The 21,823-nt window shown below is 42.1% G+C and overlaps 2 protein-coding genes across 8 annotated transcripts in view; one reads left to right on the top strand and one right to left on the bottom strand.

Moving 5' to 3' along the window:
- ECHDC1 (ethylmalonyl-CoA decarboxylase 1) overlaps positions 1 to 6,005 on the top strand; it is a 30,292-nt gene extending 24,287 nt beyond the window's left edge. For both annotated transcript variants that reach the window (XM_062488797.1, XM_062488796.1), the window contains one exon: positions 5,300 to 6,005. In XM_062488797.1, the coding sequence (XP_062344781.1) occupies positions 5,300 to 5,705 (406 nt within the window). In that variant the 3' untranslated portion in view covers positions 5,706 to 6,005. The remainder of the gene's footprint in view (positions 1 to 5,299) is intronic.
- A 4,587-nt stretch (positions 6,006 to 10,592) lies between these two features.
- RNF146 (ring finger protein 146) lies at positions 10,593 to 21,289 on the bottom strand. Of its 6 annotated transcripts, XM_062488795.1 has the most exons (4): positions 20,661 to 20,677; positions 15,855 to 16,011; positions 12,251 to 12,389; positions 10,593 to 12,163 (listed from the first exon to the last, which is right to left on the bottom strand). In XM_062488795.1, the coding sequence occupies exons 3-4, from the start codon at positions 12,386 to 12,388 to the stop codon at positions 11,330 to 11,332; spliced, it is 972 nt and encodes a 323-aa protein (XP_062344779.1). In that variant the 5' UTR covers position 12,389; positions 15,855 to 16,011; positions 20,661 to 20,677; the 3' UTR covers positions 10,593 to 11,329. The 6 variants fall into 6 exon arrangements, with proteins under 6 accessions (XP_062344779.1, XP_062344774.1, XP_062344775.1 ...); XM_062488790.1 differs by lacking the exon at positions 20,661 to 20,677 and adding an exon at positions 21,178 to 21,275 and having other exon boundaries at positions 10,593 to 12,389; XM_062488791.1 differs by lacking the exon at positions 20,661 to 20,677 and adding an exon at positions 20,974 to 21,100 and having other exon boundaries at positions 10,593 to 12,389.
- Positions 21,290 to 21,823: the final 534 nt, after the last annotated feature.

The raw sequence follows: 21,823 nt of genomic DNA, 5'->3' as shown, positions 1-21,823 counted from the left end.
GGAAGAACAATGGACTGGCTTTCTTGCTCACGTAAGCCCCAGCATGCATGTGAGAGCTGCTGCTGCTTGCGAATTATCCTGCTAGTACTCACCAAGAAAAGTTACAAAATCTTAAACCGGTTACACATGAGCTTTTGTCTACTTGCCAGCAAGAACATGCAATTTTTGTGTCCACCTGGCAAAGGAAGTTCAATTTGCATGATAAGCACCATCTGCAGATAATGTTATACCTGACCTCTCAACAGACTCTTGAACTTGTACTCCCCAACACTGTGTGTTTTAAAAAGCTCTTTTGGCCATGTCTCAGCATAACGCTGCTGTTACTTATTTTTAAAAGAGTTAATTAAGCTGAAGCCGTATCAATGTGTTAGAAAGGCATACATATTGGGCAAAGTGTATGGCAGAACTATATATCAACTTTGTTCTTCTGTTCTTTGCTGGTTAAAACAGTTGTTTGATTCTCAATAACCTTCCTTCTGTTACTTTTTTTTTCCCTGGTAGTTTCCTTTTTTGTCTTTAATAGCTCTTTTCCTGTGCCTGCAATAGTTGTGTGTGTGGTTTGGGTGGTGCTTCAGGTTTGTATGGTCAGGTTTTGTAGCAGTAGGTACAGCTTCTGTGAGAAGCTGCCAGAAGCTTCCCCCCATGTTGGGTAGAGCCAATGCCAGCTGGCTCCAAGATGGACATGCTGCTGGCCAAGGCTAAACCAATCAGGAATGGTAGTAATGTCCCTGTGATAGCATATCTGAAAAGGAGAGAAAAGCTACTGTGCAGTTGTAATTGTGGCCAGAGAAGAACAGAGTGAGAACATGTCAGACACCAAGGTCAGTGGAGGAGGAGGAGGGAAGGAGGTGCTTCAGATGCCAGAGCTGAGATTCCCTGTGCAGACCGTGGAGGACTGTGGAGATGCAAAGATCTACATGCAGCCCCTGAAGAAGACCCACACCAGAGCAGGTGAATGCCCAGGAGAGGGCTGTGAACCTGTGGGAGACCCATGCTCGAGCAGGTTTCCTGGTAGGACTTGTGGACCCTCACTGGAATAGGCTGTTCTTGAAGAACGGCACCCTGTGGAAGAGTGAATCACACTGGAGAAGTTTGCAGAGAACTGTCTCTGTGTGAGGGGCCCCACAGCGGAGCAGAGGAAGGACTCTTCTCCCTGAGCAGTGGCAGCAGCAACGTGTGATGAACTGACCATAACCCCCACTCCCCATCTCCCTATGCCAAAGTAGGTGTGTGGCTGACCATAGACATTGCTTTTTATCTGACTGTGTGTCCTGCATCTGTGTTTTGCAAAATATGTAGTTCTACTTGAAGATTCATTATTATTTCTGTAACTCTTGCTCTGCAGAATGCTAAAATCATGGATGTCTTTTAGTTGTACACTAAGGCCTTTGACTCTTGTTTTTAGAGAAGTTTCTGCTTTGTGTTGGTTCAATCACCTTGCAGATAGGCACTACTGAAATTCATAGAAGAAGGTAGTAGCTTTGGTGAGGGAACTTACTGTGACCCAAAGACATTAGCTCTGTTGACTATTTATATTAATATTAGTGGTTTGAGAGCAGGATGCCAAAGTGTTTGTGGGGGAGATAAAAGTCATCTCCTGCAGTTCTGGCTGCTGTCCCTGGGTACAGCCGTAGCTGGGAACCAGGTGCTGTGGCATTGCGTGATGCTGGCTGCCTGCCTCCGCGGTGTGCCAGTCTCACGCCAACTAAAAGGGGGGAGCATCGCAAGTCAGGAGCTGTGTCCTTATGTGACACTGGGAGTCAAACAGGGAACAGGAACAAAATCCAAGTTGCTGACAACACATATAATCTTTTGGGTGTCTTTTTTCCCTATAATGGCTTTCAAAAGTATAGTTGTAGGAGCTTTTGAAAAACATGCAATAAAGGTTGGTATCTGTCCCTCCCGACTAAACTTGATCAGTACCTTTGCCTTGTCAAAATGCTGAATAAAATTCAATCCGTGAAGTCCAGGAAATGGTGAGGTAAGGCCCAGCACAGATCTTCATATAATCTTAGTTCTGTCAAGGAATTGATTATACTCATTGGAACAGCTCAGTAACATGAGTATTTATAATAAACAGGTATAAAAAATTGAGAAAGTATATTTTTGTTTGCATTTTCAGCCTTTATTGTATATGCTCTGTCTTCAAGTAGCTAGGAAATACTTCAGCAAAGTAAAGAATTGCTGTTAGCTCACATCACAGCAAGTGCTGCCTTTGGGAACAAATGTACCTTTTATAAGAGTGGGATTTGTTAGGCTGCCATGTTAATAACAAACAAGGTTTCTTCTCACATGCGTTGCCAGTGATGTGATGAGATGTGATGTGACAGTCAGTTGTTTGTGGGTGCAATGAGATATCACATAATGGAGGAATCCTCAGATCAAAGGGGGAGGATTTGTAACATTTAGTGCAGCTGAGAACATTTTTAAATGTACAGCAGGAACATTTGCTGTAGCTCGTTTGCTTCAGATGACTAACATAAAATTGGATGTGGCCCATGGTAACTGTGCTTTCTTCCTAGGGGGGTTGCAGTGTTCATAACATGGAAATATAAGGTCCTTAAAGAAGGTTTCAGCTGCACTTTGGGGCTTATATTCCTTTAGCCTCTTATTTCCAATTTAAATTGTGAGGATTTTTCTACCCTTCACATTTCTGAAATATGTTCCCTTGCTTACTATAAAGTCTTCTGTTACTTTGTACATTAATTACATTGAATAAATATTTTTGTAGTACAGTCATGTAACCGATTTTCTTTATTAGGGCAGGGAAGGCATATGTGTAGTAGTCCAGCAATATGACCTTCCCCTGTGATACAGGGGACCCAGATTTTGATTCCTTCAACATGAAAGACAAGAACAGGCATACTGTTGAAATCAGGTTTAATTTTGTATTCATTTACTACTCTGTCTCAGGCAGGGCCAGTACCAGATGAATAAGGTATAAACAGCTCAGCAATAGTACTTTGGTCTTTCCAGCTTTTTCTTGTCTGCCTCTTTATGTTAAGTGCTTTTCTTACATAATTTTTTTAAATGGGAGATCAGATCTGTCATGTCTCAGAAGGTAGACCAAATTACTTTCATACAAAAAAAGGGAAATACGTTTGTGAGGCTGCAGCTGGTGGCATTCAGAGGCTGGTCCCAGGCTGGCTTGGCAGCTGCTTCTATTTCTTCAGACATGAGCTCAGGTCTCCATTGCTTCCTGGGGCATGGAGACTGCAAATGAGTGATAAATGTAACAGAGAGTATGATGGGTGGTTTCTGTAAGAAATGGTGTGACTTCAGGGGAGTATTCATAGTTGAAAAGTCTGAAAAACCAAAGCCTGGAGGCAGTCCAATACTACAGTTATACCTTCCACAGACTATCACTTATCTCAGTATTTTCTGTGGAGCTAGTACAAAGGAGCATTGTGGGAAGAGGTGAATCCCACTGAGGTTCTGGAAGCTGGTTTACTTTCCTTTCATTGTGTTTGGTTCCATTTTCTCCGAGGGGGGGGGGGGTAAAGACTCTGCAGGGAAACAGAGCCCTTCCCACATACCAAACATTGTCTGACACAATCTCAGATTCATTATACAAGTGCGACATGGCTTCCCTGACCTGTGATGGCTGTCCTGTGAGACTGCCTACAGGATGTCTAGCATCAGATGCCCAGCTGCTGATGACCCTTTCTTTTCTAGTCCCTCACATCACTCAGCACAGCTAGAATTAGACCCTTAATAATGTTTTCATTATTGCTTTTACAGTGAGACACTGGGTGTGAGCAAATTGCAGAGTAGGCTGAGCGAGTAAAGGAGTTCTGGAATACTTGCAGAATCATTGTTTTGAGAGAGGAGACCTGAGCTCCTTGGGATTTGCTGGGTCTGGGAAGCACTTGATAATGTTAGCTTAAAGCCTTTCCTCCCCTGCAATACTCTGCTTTCTTCCTTTTGTCACACAACCTTTCCCTGCTATCTCTACAAAAAAGGCTTTCATGCAATCTGGCCCGTCAGCTGTTGCTTTTGTGCATTGTGCTGGATCTGGGGTAAAGCATAAGCTCTTCTATTCCAGTGATGTACAGTGTGGCATGAATGCTGATGGTGCTTTGGTTCAGAATAAGATAACCAAGCAAGCTCACAATTAACTAAGCAGATATGAGAACAGTGAGTTCCTAGAATTAGTTGCATTTTTAAGATTTTCCTTTTCTTTCCCCTTTCAAAGCTGCCCACCTCGGTATTTTCACTATGGAAAACAGCATGGTTAGGAAGCAGACTTGTATGTAGACCTCAGTATTACAAGATTTGTCTTCAAAAAGCCAATTAGTGCTTGAAGTAGAAGCTAATCTACTTCACAAGTGTAATTTCCATCCTTTGCCTTACAGTCAGCAGCAAGCAACCACACTGCTGAATATCACTTTGAGAAAGAGCAAGTACTGGTCTGTTTCTGTTCATCTTTTCTATGTGTTTCTATTTATAGAGGTTTTTTTCCACTAACCTAACATGTGTTGGTGTGACCACTGTGTGAAGATAGAACAATCTGTTGCAGCAGAGCTCCTCCAGGGAGATAGCTTAATGAGCCCTAGGATGAGTTCTTAAGTAAAGGAGGTGAGAAGAGAAGCTGTAGAAAAGTATAGAAAAGAAAGATGTGACTCCCTCTTTGGAAAGAGGAATATTACTTATCTTGTAGAGGAGACCAGTTCTATTACACACTGCAAGCATAAATAGAAAGTAATTCTATTGTGCATTGTGAACCGTAAGTTAAGCATCCATCCTGATTTCCCTCTCTGTAATGAGCAATTAGAAATCAAACTCACATGGATCTCTAAAATACAGAACAAAAAAGCCCCACCCGTGCTGTAATCAACATGGTCCTGACAAAATTTCCTCAGTTCAGATCAGTACTAATACCACATCCATTCTCATGAGAAATGTTTTGCACATTAGTTTGCTTGGGTTTTACCCAATACTCTCTTGGTTTAGGCATGAATTAGCAAGGCGCTGTCGCTCTGTGAATAAATCTAACGTGTCCTCTGTCTGCAGTTCTGTTTTCTACACTTTTTAGAACTGACTAGAGGTATCAGTATGGGCACTAAGAATCTTTACTTGTAGCAGCCTATGTATCTAATTTTGAGGAGGGTCAAAAGCTGCAGTTATGACACCACATGATGTAAAAATTAAGATGCTCCAGCTGTAATGAGAACGCTGTCAAATTGTATCAGCCTTTGGAAACTGAGGGGAGGAGAAAATAGAAAATTAGGACCATCGAGCTGAAAACAGAAGCTGAAAACAGTGCATGGATTGACCTGTGTGCGTTCTTCATTGGCAGGTTGATGACGCCTGGAAGTGAAATTCGGTTTGTCCACAAGCACATGGGCCTGGTGCCCGGCTGGGGAGGAGGTGCCCGGCTGGTGCGGATCGTGGGCAGCGGCGCAGCCCTGCGGCTGCTGAGCGGGGCTGCCGGGGTGGAGCCCGAGAGAGCTCGGAGCCTGGGGCTCTCCGAGGAGACGCTGCCGTCCGCAGACGAAACCAGAGCGCTGGGAGAGGCACGGGCCTGGCTGAATCAGTACACAGAGGGTCCCACCGCTGTGATTCGGGCTGTGAAAAAGGTGGTGACAGCTGGAAGAGAGCTCCCACTGGAAGCTGCCCTAAGGACAGAGAAGGACATTTTTGGAACTGTATGGGGTGGGCCTGCCAATTTGCAGGCATTGGCTAGAAGACCAAAACATAAATGATGGTTTATGCATAAGAAGTGGGCTTGACCTTTTTGCAAACAAAGCTTTCCATAAAGCAGCCATTACACTGTATCATTTAAGGACTTGTCCGTTTAAAATGGCATTAACATTCCTGCCATTTAGGTCAGGCAGGCATATCTGGTGTGCATCCACAGGCAGATTCTCTACTGTCCTAATCACCCACTGAATTGAGATTAGTGAAATTAGTATGTAAAGGTAAATACTGTGCTGAAAATAGAACTATAATTCATTTGGAATGAGGCTGAAGACTATTTTATTTGGTGGGTTTTTTTTTTTGTTTTTTTTTTTTTTGTTTTTTTTTTGTTGTTGTTGTTTTTTTTGCCTAGTATGGAAATTAATTACTTAAAAGTTAGGAGGTTTATTCATTTGCAGAACAGGTGCATCTAAAGCTGCAAAATATGAGTTCCCCAGCATGACACTGGTGTCTTAAGCAGCTTGGAAAAGGTAATTACTAGTGGGAGGATAGCTTTTGTTTTTTCATTCTAGTTAGTTCTTTGTATAATTGCTGAGAAAGTATCCTTCAGTTTTAATGGTGCTTTTACAGGAAAAGCTTTGAGTTAGTGAGAAGCGTCTAGCAGTCATTCACTATCACTGATTCAGGTTTTTAAATGTATTTGGTGTCTTCTCACTGCTCAAGGAATCAATTACCCATACATGCATCTGCACATTCCTGTATCTTGTACTTGTGCAAAGCTGCTGGCCTGGTTCTTTACACAGCATCTAGCTGAAGTCTTGGAAGGCCACGATCATGCCCTGAAATGGCTTGTTCTTAGGCAGCTGGGTGATGTGAGTGCTTCAGCATTCTGGTAAGATGTGAGTGGACATGTCTATGTCTTTCTTCAATGCATGTTTACTGGTAGGGTATATTTGGGCTGACTAGAAGGTTTGGAACTCAGTCTCCACTTCATGCAGTGATTATGCAAGTAATTGGATAACTCAGTGGGGAAAGTTTTCCCTTTAGAAATTAGAAACTGACACAGTGTGCCTGCTTTAAAAATAAACATCTGTGAGGGCAAAACCATACCAACATATCAGTGACTAAGAGTTTCCTGTATTATTAGTTAGGATTCACTTGTCTCTAAATCCAGCAAGGACTGAGATCTGAGTGAAGGACCTAAGTGCTCTATGGGGGCATGTAAAGAAGGAAGCTCTAAGCTGTGTGCCACTGACGTGCATTCTTGCTCTGACCAGGCATAACTAGCTCCAGATCATGGAACAAGCTCCCTTAAGAAAAGAAGGCAGTATCTTGGATGGAAATCCATGTTATGATTTCTACAGTGTGGCAGGAGTCCTGAGATTTAGACAGTGAGGTAACTACATATGTTTTAGGACTTGGGGACAAACCAATGTGGGGAACTAGGCTTGGATTGCCAGTTAAGATTCTGCAGGCTTCAAGGTTTCAAGCAGATTTTGTGATCTGCTGGGGATGTTTTACTGTAGTTTTCACAGCAATGAATATAGTGAGAAAAGGGATGTGTTTTGAGTTGGCATCTTAGAGAAGATAAGAAACCTACTTTCACCCTGTTGATCCTGCACCTTTGCCTTAATATCTGAAGCACTAATGGAGGAAGATTTCAAACCTCCCTTCCCAAAAATAAAGTTTAATTTTTCCTTTCAAGTTAGAGAAGAGACAGGAATGAGAACATGGGGAAGAGAGTAGTGTTTTGGTTTATGCCTTTCTCCCCTGGCTTTTTTTTATCCAGTAGCCCAGTTGCTATTCCTGTGTAGCTGGATTCTCTCCCATACCCTAAAGAACTTCAAGTGCGAATACTTGAAGCACTTGACTGTTTAGTAGTGTAGCTGTTCTGCTTTTTATGAAGTTTCTCAAGACTCATGAGGGATTCCAGACTGCAGCATCACTGAACCTTAAAGGCACACTCCAGTCCATACCCATCCAGCTTTTTGAAGCAATAGCACATAATGTTATTATGAGTCAAAAAAAAAAAAATGTTTTAAAGGGCAACTGGTTGTATCTTTGCTTTTAGCAAGAATTAATGTGCCATTACTAATACTGTTTTTGTTTTCAAAATTGGTGTGAAGATTACTAAGAACCTGAGTAAGACCCTTGAATTTTTTTTCTTTAGTGTATTAGGCTCCTAAGTGTATTTTGTTTACCGGGTTATAGAAATTTGAGAGGGAAGAAATTGTAGGACAAAGGCAGAATCTGGTTTCTTTCACATTTTGAAACAGATCTGTGCTGGCAGTTAGTGAATGGTAAGTACACCTGTGGGGAATGTCTTTCCATTTTGATTTGTAGACAATGAGCTTAATTCTCATTTCAGCAAATGTCTTTTTTCAGTCACCCTCTCTGATTGGTATTGAAAGCTAATGTATGCTTCTAAGAAAACAGGACAAATAATTAACTAGTACACACCAAGACACATTCAGAACAGTTTCAGAGAGGGTTATGGAAACCCATTTTGTTGGTATCATAAATATACCAAGCAGAGATACAGAATGTTCTGAAGATCATTACAGGTTTTGATCAAGGATTTTGTGAGTAGTCTAATACTATATTCTCTGGTTTATTTTCTTCTAAAAGTAGAGACCTTCATACAAAAACTGCCCCGGCTAAATTACCATGAGTGCTAGGATGAGAATTCCAGACTGAGATGAAATGGAATCCCATTTTACCCATTTGAAACCTAAATGCTTTATTTCACAGAATACTTTCTTATCGTCTTAAAGTGACACATACCTTTAACTAGCAGTTGGCAAATGTTTGTATTTTCTTTACAATTATTAAAGATGTAAAGATTAATCTCAGGGGTTTTTTTTCCCCTTCTGAAATGGCTTAAAAACAAACAAGCACTAAATGTGCAAAACAAATTAGAAACATCAAAATTGATAATCCCAATCTCCTAATTAAATAGCATGCCAGCTTTTGTACTTCTAGGGGCTAGTTTGCCAGCTCCCTCCTCAGCAAACTAAGTTTCCTATTACATTGTGAAATATCTGTCTTGTTTTTCCTGTGTGTACTGGGACAACCCAAGGGTTTAATGGGAGTGTGGATCCTGTACCAAGCTTGTAAAGGTTGGATACTGGAGATCACTTTCAGCAATACAGACACTTCTATCTTATTTGCTGCTGATAGAAATACATTTACCAATGGTCAATCTAGATAAGCAAGGTTTTCTTGCAGAAGGCTTGGTTCCCTATCTGATTTCTGATTTTTTAGCCATGAAATAGGATTCCTGTATCTGTGGTTATCTGTTCTGGAAATGATGAGATGCGATAGATTTTATAGGATTTAAATTTCCTTTTTCATTTTCCCTTCTTCTCCACCATGCATTTCTCTAGCTATGCTGTACAAGTTGACAATCACTTAGTATATGGAAGTACAGTCAACCACATAATGCAGTGTTGCTGTGGCTTTGCTAAAATGCACAGAGAACATATTTCCTACTGAAAGTAATGGTTTAAATATAAGATGGGAATTACCAGTTACTACTTTTCCCTCGCTTGATCTGTGGAGTGCATTTGCTACTGATGGCTGGCTATTAAGCACTCACTGGCCTTACTTTAACTAGTGTTTCACAGCTGCAGTCACCCAGCAGGAGCCAAAAGCAGCATCACAGGTGTGGGGCTGAACTCTCTACTTGGGTCAAAAACCCTAAGGATAATCATTGATAGAATTATTTGTAGGCTGTTTGGGCTGCAAATCCTAAAATTAAGTATGTAGTGAGTCAAGTTCTTCTATTTTGTTTCTTGCTTTTTCAGCCCATACTCTCACATGAAGTGTGTGCACATAGCTGATGTGTTCTTAGTGAAGGCTTTTGCAGCACAGAGTCATACTTTGGGTAGAGCCACTGTATACTAACTCAAATCAAGAGAAATAAGACAGCTAGCAACTCACAGAGAAAAAAGCATTCTATCCAGTTTCCTTCCTGAAGTCCATGTAATTGGCTTATTTCCTCATGGGACTGGAAGATTATAGTGAAAATCTGTGATCAAGAGCATCTATTCCTAGCTGAGAATGAAGAAAATCTTCCTTATTCCATCCTAGTCTCGTCTGCACTTTCCTGACCCACTGATCTCACTTGTAGGCAGAGGAAGGGGGTGGCACAGCTTTGTACGAGATCATATATGTCATCCATCATTACAGTAAGAACACTATATAAGTTTACATCCACCATTTTTAAAAGTCAGCCCTTTTAAATTCCCTTCAAATGGTTGTTTGCTTAAAGCAACTTTGTTCTTAAGATAAGTAGTACCTATCAGCTCTCATCCCTTTCTGTTCTGAGCTACATATACTAGGAGTTGGACCTTAATTAGCTTTATTTTAAAGACTGAGTCCAGAATCAACTAATGTTGTTTCTCAGTCTGAAAAAAAGTAAAAGAAAAGAGCTGTCAGAGAGATAAGACAAGCTGTGTTTCTCAAGATCTGGCTTCCAACCTTCAGAAGTCTGTAGAAATGCAAGTCCTACAGGGCTAATGCAAGCACAAAAATACCCCTTCTGTGCTGCCACCAGTTTTGCTATGAAGAGATGAACAGCACTACAGTCCTTTCCTATCCTTTCCTTTCATATCCATGTCCTTTGTTATAGGGTCAATTTTGCTAACTTGCACTCTTTTATTTCAACATTTCTGCTGTTAGTTGTGTGTGATACTTCTGCCTGCCAACAATGAAGTGAGTTAATCAGTTCTTCAGATGCCTGAGTATTAAGCTTGCAACTCATTTTCCAGTAAAAGATGATACTCCACAGCATTGTGTCTGAGTGACAGCCAGTGAGGGATGCAAGAATGTCAGGATGCCACCTGGAACTAGTCCTCCCTGTTGGTAAACATGGGAACTTGTTTTATGAGCATTTTCATTGAAATTCCTTCAGTGAAGTTCAATTAAACCAGAAACATATCTGAGATTGTTGCTGATAAAATGTAGTTTTATTAAATTATAAATTCTGTAACAAAAACAAGACAGATCAAGAAAGATCTCAAAAAACAAACTACAAGGACTAGATGGCAAAGCCAGTGAAAAAGCCATGGAGAGTGTAAAGGTAAGGATTTGCAACACAAGTTAACAGCATTTTTACATTTCCATTGAAAGAAGGTAAATGATTGCTCTTGTCTAGTAAAAACACATTTTAGCTCCAAACTCACATCTATTCTCTCACATTAAAGTAAGCATCCTGCTCCCACCTAACACCTTGCCTGATTCCACATAGCTTTAGTGTTCTTTTCATACATCAATCCATGCAGAAAGTAGTAAGACACTTAATGCAACAGTCAGATAATGAAGACAATTCAAGTTGTACAGTAGATATACATTGGCCAAAAAGGGATAGAGTATCTTTAAGGGGAAAATGCTACAAAATCAACACAAGACACTTTCAAGAAAACTGGGCATTGCTAAACAGCTTTCAAACCATTAACAGGACAACCCAGTTTCCTAGAGTTAGAGTCTTCCAGCTGAGACATGTTAAGAGACTTAAGTTAAAACAGGCCAAATCTGTTTTCTCCCCTTCACCCCACCCTCCCACCAAACACACTGCTAGGTTTGAGTGCAATGCCAGTGTGGACAGAAAATTTACAGAAAATTACAACTGAGTTGTTTTTTTTGTTTGTTTGTTTTTTTTTTTGTTTTTTTTTGCATGGCTCTAGATTTAAACTTCAGTGACTGTGCACTGTCCATCTGGCCTTCTAGATCTTACACTTGTGTTTGCCACCCCACCCCCGGCCCCTGGTCTATCTGCTCCAGCCTGGCTTGCACCAGCATTCAAGTGTCTCTGCTGACCAGAGGACGGGCATTGCTGAAGGTGGGCAGACGCATCCTCGCTGTCACTGCTGGCATCCGATTCGGTCTCCTCAACAGAGGTGTCAGGGGCTGGCACCCTACCAGAAGATGATGATTCATGGTCTTCTTCTCCCTCTCCCCTCTGACTCCTTTCAGCCATACTGTCTCCATTTATTTGCAAGTGGGCAAAAGAGTTCTCTAGAGAATTGCTTGCATCAGGTGATGGCGTTGAAGGGCTCACAAGCTGACCATCTAGTGCTGGTAGGGGCCTCACAGAAATGGATGCTAGAGGCTGCACAGCTGCAGCCCCTGGAGTCAGTATACTGTCTGCACCATCAGCAGAGCTTTCTCGTGTCAGGTTGACAGTGTTGGTGTCACAGTCCAACCTCAGCCCAGCCACTCCCTTCTTTGGTATATCTATTATGTCCCGTTTTATTTTTCTGCGACGTCCGTGCTCATTTCTCCTATACTGAACCATATTTTCAAGGTCTGCTACGTATAAAAAACCAGCAATTAGCATTTCAGTGCTCTTTTTACCCTTGGAAAAGGCATCTTCCAGCTCTCTGCTAGTACGTTCATCATACTGCCACCAGCCATTTCTACCTTCATAGTACCAAGCATATTCTCCATTGCCTCTGCTTGCTGCTTTGAGTTCTTCAGGTGACAGTAAGGTTGGCTTGTCAAGAAAATCCTCAGGAATCTCCTGCCGGCAGAGTGCACATCGTTTTCCAAGCCAGGAAGCTCCCTTAACACACAGATAGCAGAAAACATGTTTACAGGGCAGACTTACTGGATGGACACATGTTTGCAGACAGATAGCACATTCAGGGACTTGCAGGGAAGGTGCTGCATTGGTACATGACTCATTTGTCTTCCTATTTGTGGAAAGCATGTTGATCGAATGATCTATTTCACCACAGCCAGCCATCCTGCAGAGGATCAAAGAAACTTAAATCAGTTTATTATGTCAACTTAAACTAGCACCTTGCATCACATTTCACCTCAACTTCCACACAATGAGATATTTACTTCAAATTAAGGTAAGTTACTGTTTCCTGAGGTGACAGACTACACTGATTACTGGGAAGATTTCCTTTGCTGATTGCCAACCTGTTATCTGTTTCATTTTCAGCACGTTAACATACCAAGTTAGAAAACAAATTTTGGAATTTCCTCTATTCATTCCCTGAGTAGAATTGATTAATGAACCTTCAGCCAAGCAGTTACTTTGGTGCATCCTCAGGAAATTGAAAGAAATTATGGTTCTTTCCTCAAGAGGTAAATTGAACTTAATCTCTCTTCAGACTACAGGTAGTCATCTGTTTGATAAAGGGACTGGCTGAACAGTATCTCAGATTAGGTTTACATAATAGAAAATATGCCTGACAGCAGCACCCAGCTGAAGAATTCCCCCCCTCTGTTTCTTAGTTCCCATGCACCATGGTACACTACCCTCAAACTGAGCTCAGAACAACCACAAGGCTGCAGAAAGAACCAGATTTGAAAACTAAGGTGGCCTTTTCAAAAGATACCTTGGACTCCTTTTTCTTAAACATCAAGTGAACTCCCTGATACAGGCAAGTGCCTCTCAAAAAGAATCACTGCAGACCAGCAGAAGTGTATTGCAGAAGACACACAACTCTGACTTGACTGGCTTGTGAAGTCGTTGCCTTTACTTTCTCTGGCCATATCTTATTTCTGTTATTAAAGATGATTTTGTAACTGTAAGATAATGGAGAATGCAAAACTGCATCACTTGGGCATAGTGTAGGATTTAAGCAGTTGAAAAATTCTAGACTTAATATGCAAATGCCTTCTCAACTATATTTTTGCTATGGCAATCTTTCACAGTCTGTTTCATGGTAATTCTGCTTTTATTTATTAACAATCAAAACCAAATACCAGATACCAAATGACAGAGGAGATTGGGCTTTGGGGAATGGGGCCTAAAAAGGTGCCTTTTTTTACTTAAAATCCCCAAGAAACTTCAAGACCGATATTCAACAAAACAGCCTTTTGGTGAAAGTAGTCTTTGTTGTACGGGCAACTAGGAATAGATGATGCAAAACTACACAAGCATGTGGGCCAAAAGGGACCTTTAGAGGTCATCTAGTTCAATCTTCTGCTCCACATGGCACCAACACCAATACTAGATTAGACTAAAGCTGTGGCTTGATCTAGCTGAGTTTTTCTGAAACCTGCAAGGATGGAAATACCACAGGCTCCCTGGACAGCCTGTTTCTAATGTTATACACATTTCTAACAGGATGTGTTTCCTCAAGAGAAAATGCCCAGTATTACTGTAAAAGCTTCCACTGTTTTAAAAAATCTTATAAATATATCTGATGGGATTAAATATATATATATATATATATATATATACACACTTCAGTATCAGTATTTATCTTCACAATAATATATCATGTGCTGTTTACTTAAAATATTTTTCTCTATGCTGTCTGTTCCCTTTTATAACTAAAATTTCCTCTTCAAAGACCAATGCCTCTTTAATCCCCTTTTTTAATCAAATATTTCTTTTAAAAGCTCTACAGCTTACATACTTTTTCCTGAAATGGAACAAAATTGTATCTACCTATGTTTCAGTTTCATATCTGAACTTCTTTTTCTGAGATTAATGACCAACCTGCATAACAGTTCTTAAATCAGCATGCCAGATACAGACACACCATTACCTACCAGCTGACAACTGTGATTTTACTGCACAGCATACATCTGTGAGATCCACTCTAACAAGGTTGTGAACAAGTTGCTTTTTGGAAGCCTCACACTTCTGAGGCTGTATTTTGCAACAGATTCTTATAGCAAATGTAGGGGTGTGTACCAAGAAACTTATTAGAAAAAGGGGAGAAGAAAGTCTACTGAAATTTCAGAATACCCACAAACACAACCCAACCATCATTTCACAATGGAAGAGCTGAAAGAGAAATCCATTAATTGATTAATTTGTGCTAAACAAGGCTGAGGTAAAGGATCCTAATTTTCAAGTACCCTGAATACCTTTTAGAGAATTATTATTTTCAGAGTCAAAGAAAAGGGAAGTAACTTCTATATAAGTCAACGCTCATAATTAAGATTTTATAGGTGTTTAAAATGCAACACAGGGATTTAAAAGGCAAAGAATTTGGACAAACCAAATTGTGATACTGTGAACAAAACTACAGAGAGTTTACCTGGAGGTAAACTAAAAAAAGAATTAAAAGTTCTCACCTGTTCACCGAAAGCAAAAAATGCTAACATTTAACTGTGCTCAATAGGTTGCCCGTTAATTTGAGAGATCTTTGATTCCTTACTAGACCAAGATAAAGGAGGAAATGCTTTTTCTTGAAATTCCCATTTGATTTTTAATGATTCTAAAGAAAATGTTATGCACAAAATGAACAGAGCTGGAGGAGCATACCCTTATCTCTAAAAGTTCTACCCATAAACATAAAACTCTGATATGATAAGCACAACTGCAGTTGCATGTGCTCAGAATGCAGGACAATTACGCACTTGGAAGATTTATATCCACTACACTGATGCTGTCTCACTTTTTGTTTTTAAATCATGGTGCTAATTATTTTTTTTTTTTCATTTACCTTTTTAGTACCAAATCAAGGTCTTGGAGTTTGTTTATAAGCTGGTAGGATGATGTACACCTAGGTTTCTACTGAAGAGGTAATCTTTCAGAACCAAGGTCAAACATCTTGGACTGCTATTCTGCTATGTTATGGCTGTGGAAGCACTTCCACTACAACTTCACGGTATTAAGAATTAAACAAAACTGACCACACAGTATTTTTCCTGAAATTAAAAGTAGTATTTTATAACAAGGTTCAATCAAAACAGGCTTTATATCAGAACTGTAATCAAATAGGAAGGCTCTATTTTTGGGAGGATTGGGTTCCCTTTAAGACATTCCAGGCATCATGGAAAATCATATTCTTGACTACTAACAACTTGACTAAAAATTAACTAAACTCAAGGAATAATTCTAAAAATAATTTTATTTTAAGTATTTAGAGCCTCAATTCAGGTATAAATAAGGGAACGAGAAGAACCTGAACTCTGCATTTTAACATAAATACAGCCTAAAACCCACTGAGACAGAATTAGTCCAAAACCTTGTGAGATCCCACCCCTTGTGTTTTTTATTTTTAATATTAAACAATACAGTTAATTGCTAAGATATGGGGTCTTTATCAATACATGAAGTATGGAAAAGGTGATGTGTAACAATTATATGAAAAGATCCCAGGCCTTCTTGGACTCCAATGGAAGAAAATGTAAATTCACACAAAACCACTTCAAATTCCAGGTCAAATTATAACTGCAACTAAGCAATCCATCAGGGAGCTGACATGTTTAAGTTCATCAACAAAAAACCAGCTTACTTTTTCTGAATAATTTCTATTGAAGCATGCCACTGGACTAAAATGTCCTCTCTTCAGATGTCTCCAGCTAGGATGGCAGGTCCTCCTTCCCAGGGCTGGCTCATTCCTGGCTTGTGCAGCTCAGTGGTACATTACAGTGTTTCAGCTTCTCTGCAAACTAACAGAAAGCAAATAATACCACTATTACAAGGCTGTCCAGAGGTCCGAGCAAGCAAAGTACAATGCCATGGTTCTGTTACAGAAAGGAAATTACTATGCTTTCATTTGCTTGATGCATGTTATTTTCAGTGCAATTATTACCAGACTTCTGTTTCATTTTTTTGTAGCCATCAATTTGGATCCACAGTTTTTATTTTGATATCCATCTTAAACAAACCATCAAGCATAATAAAAGGGAATTATTTTTCTGTGTAGTAAGTTAATTGTTCATTTCCATACAGTGACCTCACAAAAGGAGTAACACAGAAAGTGAAACAAGACCAAAGCTGGGAGCATGTTATATATAAGCCTCACACCAGCTTATAAACCAACTCTATGACCTACATTTGATACTTACCAAGGTAAACAAACAACAACAAAAATTAAATAGGACCTTCCTCTATTTCTTTAAAATGTCCTGATGGGCTCCAAGATTCAACAATGGAAAGACTGCATACGATCTCTAAAAAAGAGGACAAGGAGGCAACTCAGCCTCCACACCTCAGAGGTTATATACCCCTCTTCAGGCAGGCAGGTGTCAGTCACAATATATCTGGTGAATGCCGCCAACCAGAATCTGAGCAAAGTAATTTCACACATACGTAATAATCACTAAGTTCCTAACAAATACCTAAAATGTTCCTGCAGCAGGGAAGTAGGAATCTGCAAACTCAGAAAGGGAAGGGAGACCATCACTTTTGCATTCTCACAGCATTAACAGGAAGGTCTTGACCTAAGAGAACCACCTTCAAGTGAATCCTCTGTGAAAAGCCTGATGAGCCACAGAATACCCTCTTCCTTCTGGTCTGTAGCTTTCTGAATGGTTCTCAAACATCTTGAACTACAGTTTCCAGTTGCTGCAAAACATTATATATAGGAATGATCTGAAGCAGACCTAAGAACATCTCCTCTTTGACTTCAATTTGTTCAGAGAAAGAATCATTTCAGTGTATATACACTGCAAAGCAGACACGTAAGAGTTGAGTAAAGTTAAGGAGTGACAAGTCCCTAAAAGAACATGGAGCATTATAGTGTCCTGTGCTATAGTCCTTCATCAAATGATCATTTATCATTAATATCAGAGTGTTCAGATGACTTCAGTGCATGAAGCATTACTCAAATGTGTTATTTTCTTTATAGCTGAGCTCTATGCAACATTCTGTACAGCTATTTTTAGAATGAGCACCAAAGGAAAAATGCAAAAATTAACAAGCCTGTCCACACCTTTTCTCCCCTCATAGTCCTAGCAGCTTTCCTTTTTTCACACATCAATCAGAAAGCAACAGCAGTAATGGCGTTAGAATTGCGGCTCTACTAATCCACTGAGACAAGATACTATGTTTTCTATGATCAAAAACAGCTGCAACAAGCTTGATGCTCTGGGTGTGGTATTCAGTCCTTCATCTTGGGAACTGGCTTTCTGTTATTTCAATAGGTATTGCCTGAAGCCTTTTATCTACTCCCTCTCATAAACCACTACTAGAGGTAGCGCATCATAAAACCGGATGCTATGTGGAGATAGCAGAAAGGCTCAGGCAATTCTGAGAGATTTCTCAGGAAATAAAAATGCATACACATATTCAAGATATGTAATTATACCTAGAAGAATCCAAGGAAGCATAATTACAGGATTGTGATAAGGCAACTTTCCAACTGCTGCAAAGCTCTTGAAAGGAACTAGTTCACACATTGACATCACTTAACCTCTACGTTTCACGATGTTGCTACTTATTTGATAAGCCAGTCTCAAAAATTCTACTGAACAGTCTGACAAACACTTGTGGTTACACACATCCCTTCTTGGATGATGACTACTCCTTTGAAGTCACCTGTGTAAGGGCAGTGTTCTACACTTAGCAATTAATTTTCTCTTTTTCCTGTAGTATGAGGAGTTATGCTATCTGCAGTGACCTGCAGGTATCCCTTCCTAAACCCCTGCATCCTACCACATAGTGATTTTGAAACTTTAAAGATGCAACAGAAAGAAGGACAATGTCACTGACCAGGACAATCCCCATCCAAACTGAAGCTCAGCCAGCATGCAGCTGTTCTCTTTGTCCCCTTGAGAGTCTCTCAGGATGCTTACTGGGAGAAGTCAAGTCCATTTCTTCCACGCTTTAAGAATCTGAAGTGGTGGACTTCGTACCAGACCTATCTCCCAAAATGACTTCAGGTTCTCCTTAAGAACAATGTTAAGTTTTTACTAGGCCAAGACAGAATGAAACCGCTTCTTACCAGTTCAGTCAACTGTGCTTGTAAAATTATGAGACACAGTAAATGATCAGGCACAGCACAATTTTTTCACCCTTATTCCTTTTGGGAAAAAAAGCCAAAAAACAGCAACAATTACAAAACCCCCCCAACAAACAACGCACCCAAACCAAAACCAGAAGTACACATATTTAGGAAGCCAACTTCTATATACTGATGAAGAGTTACCTACAGTCTTAAGCTTCCTCTAAGTAAAATCTTAGCTTTTTAAAAACACACATGTGCAACACTGCTAAATTCTTCAAACACCATCCAAAGACTATTATATATGAGTCCTACTTCAAATGACAGAAATTTGGGAATACTGGAACTCCATACAGATTGTTTTAAAATGGCTATCACAAATTCATCATTTCCTCCTTGAAAACTCAGCAGAATTACAGTATTAATTCACAAGAGTAAATGCTCTTCTGTAATTAAATACTTGGATTTTTTTTCCATCAAGCTCCCTAATTTGTAACTCAGTTGGGGGGGTTGGAGGGGGAAAAGATCCCCTAAATTCTGCCCTTCCCCACAAGTAAGCATGAGCCAGTGTGAGAAGAAAGAAGGTGGCTGTTTTATTTAATAGGAAAAATCACCCTGTCTGACAGTCTGCTATTGTCAATACACTACCAGCTCAAGGTACTGAGTCTTATCAGATATGTTTAAACTGTCCCTGGCACTGGATACCACAACAGATAAATAACCTCACTGTTTTCTGTGCTTGCCTACATTTTTTACCTGTTTATTAAACTCAGAGTATTCTCAGGAATTGCCAGTTGCGATGAGGCTTCAAGTTTCCTGTCATTCCTTATCGATGGCTATTGCATATTAGTAAACCCCCAACATTTATATGTGCACTTGGAACTGGAACATAGAAGAATAGTCAAGTGCAGAACAATCAGCCATTTCAGTATTGAAATTCTACATGTATTGAAAATGAGGTTGTTCCCTGTGCTACAATTGGAGCACTGATATTGAATTTTGTACATATATCCTATTTCAATCTATTTAACGAAGAAAAATGTTAATTTCTCACTCAAAAGCAAAAGTGTGCAAAAAATGAAGCAGAAACTGGTTCATCTTAAGTTACCAATGCTTCAGAAACTCAAGTGCAGGGACATCTCTTCATGTGTATGTGTATATATATATATATATATACTTGATTAACATGAACAGAAGAAAGGAAAAAAAAAATCAATTTCAATATGAGTTTTCCAGGAGCTCACTATATTCAATAGGCTATAAAAATAGTGCAGTTGCAGCTCTTTAAATAAATGATAACGACATCTAAATTGATGCAATATATTTTGAAGGAAACAAGAGCAAACTTTTTCGTTCACTCACTACAGATTTTGTATTGTAGCAATTTAAACAACTGGCACTTCAACAGACTTGGAAAGAAACTACAGTATTAACCACACAAGACTCCAAAGCAAGTTCTTGCAAAAACATCCAATATTTAAGACTCATTCAAAATTACCAGATGAAGATTCATATTTTATCATGTCTTCAATGCTATTACACACTGTAATTTTTGGTATCGCATTTTTAGAGATGCTTCAGAATATTTTTAACTAGCCCACCATCCAGAGGCAGCAGCTAATAAAGCAAGAAGGACTAGATTTTTAGTATTACAAACCTGACAGAATGAAACGTTTTAAAGCCCTGCTCTCTACTCCTCCTTGTAATTGTCAATATATAACTACATATTACATACACATCAGTAACAAAACCTACAGCGTTTCTCAGGCATATCGCTGGAAAGCTGCACTAAGATTAAAACCTCCACAGTTTCAGTTTAACTATTTCACCATTCCGATCGTCTTGTTCGTACAAAACCCTCACATTTAGTTAACATTTTACAATTTTTCAGAGGCGGCAACATACACCACGCCAAAAGCGGGACCTGTTTTCACATTTCACGTTCCCTTTTAACATTCCGAAGGGGTGCAATGCAAGCACTTGGGCCGAAGCCGTCAAGCACAAAGAAACAAAAGCATTTCCATTCACAACACTTCCTTAGTTCTGTCTGGGTGCTCCGCGCTGCGCTCCCGTGACCTCTCGGGCCGCTCCGCTCACGCCGCGGGCGGCAGCGACCGAGGCCGGCCGGGCACAGCGGTGACATCCGCAGGGGCGAAGCCGCACATCAAAGCGCTGCACATCGCCCTGGGAATTACAGCGCTGCGCCGGCTCGGACAGATCCGCCACGGCTAATACTCCTGACCTATTTCACTGCCCAGCACAACGAAACCCCCGACTCACAGAACCAACGCGGTTGGAAAAGACCTCCGGGACCATCGAGCCCAGCCTAAGTCCGGGCCCGGTCCGGCACTCTGCGCGCACCTCGCTCCGCACCTGGGTCGGGGCGCCGCCTCCTGCAGGGACCCGGCTACGCGGAAGGGGGCCTGGCCTGGCCCGGCAGGCTTTGCCGGCAGCGCCGGCTCTCCCTCCCAGCCTCTCCGTGCGGGGCCCGGGGAAGGGTTCCCGGCAGGGCTCCGCCGCCGCGGCCCCGACACCCGGCACGTGACCCCGCGGGCGGGGCGGCGGCGGGCGGCACTCCCCACCCACCCCGCCGCCAAAACAATACCGGGCAGGGCTCTGCCCTCCGGGCGGCCGCCCCTCGCTCGGCTCAGCCCAGCTCAGCCGGCCTTTTGTTCAGGACACTCACCGGCGCTGGGAGGCCGCGGCGCCCGCTCCGGTTCGGTCCACACCCCTCCGGCGGCGGAGGGACGAGGGGAGGCAGCGCCTCCCCGGCCCCGGGCGGCCGCGAAGGAGGCGCTGTCGAAGCGGCCTTTGGTGGCCGAGGCCACCGCCACCGCCTGCCTCCCGACCGCTCCAGCTCGGGCTCGCCCGCGGCGGCGCGAGGACTCACCCGCCAGGCCGGGCTGGCCCTCGCCGCTCGGCTCGGCTCGGCTCGGCTCAGCTCCGCTCCGCCTGCCGCCACCTGCCGCTCCCTCCGGCCCCGCCGCCGGGACCGCGGGACGCGTCGACGTCACGCGCGGGCCGGCGCGGCCGAACGCGCCACTGTGACGTCGCCGCGACGGGGGCAGGGGCGGGGCGGGCTCTGCTCGCTGCGGGGGCGGGGCCGCGCTCGTGCTGCCGGGGAGAGGCCCCGCCCCGTTTCCGCGGAGCTGTCATGGCGGTGTCATGGCGGCGTCGGGCGGCTCCCGGGCAGAGGGGTGGTGCCCGGCGGCCGCGGCCCCAGCGCGTGCTCTGCAGCGGAACCTGCCGGGCGCTCGGGAGGGCCCCGCCTCACAGCCGGGGGTCCCCTTCCCGGACCCATTGCCCAGGTCGTGCCGTCTTGTGGCGGGCTGACCCTGGCTTGACGCCGGGTGCTCTCTAAAGCCGCCCTGGCACTGCCCTCCACAGCTTGGCAGGGGAGGGGCGATATAACGAGAGGCTCGTGGGTCGAGATCGGGACCTGACGAAATCATTCACCAATTGCCGTCACGGGCAAAACAATCTTGTCGTGGGGAAGTTAATTTAGTACCAGTCAAATCAGAGAAAGATCATGACAA

This window comes from Cinclus cinclus, chromosome 3, assembly GCF_963662255.1.
Source record: "Cinclus cinclus chromosome 3, bCinCin1.1, whole genome shotgun sequence".
Classification (NCBI taxonomy): Eukaryota; Metazoa; Chordata; class Aves; order Passeriformes; family Cinclidae; genus Cinclus; species Cinclus cinclus.
This window is presented reverse-complemented; position numbering and strand designations above follow the sequence as displayed.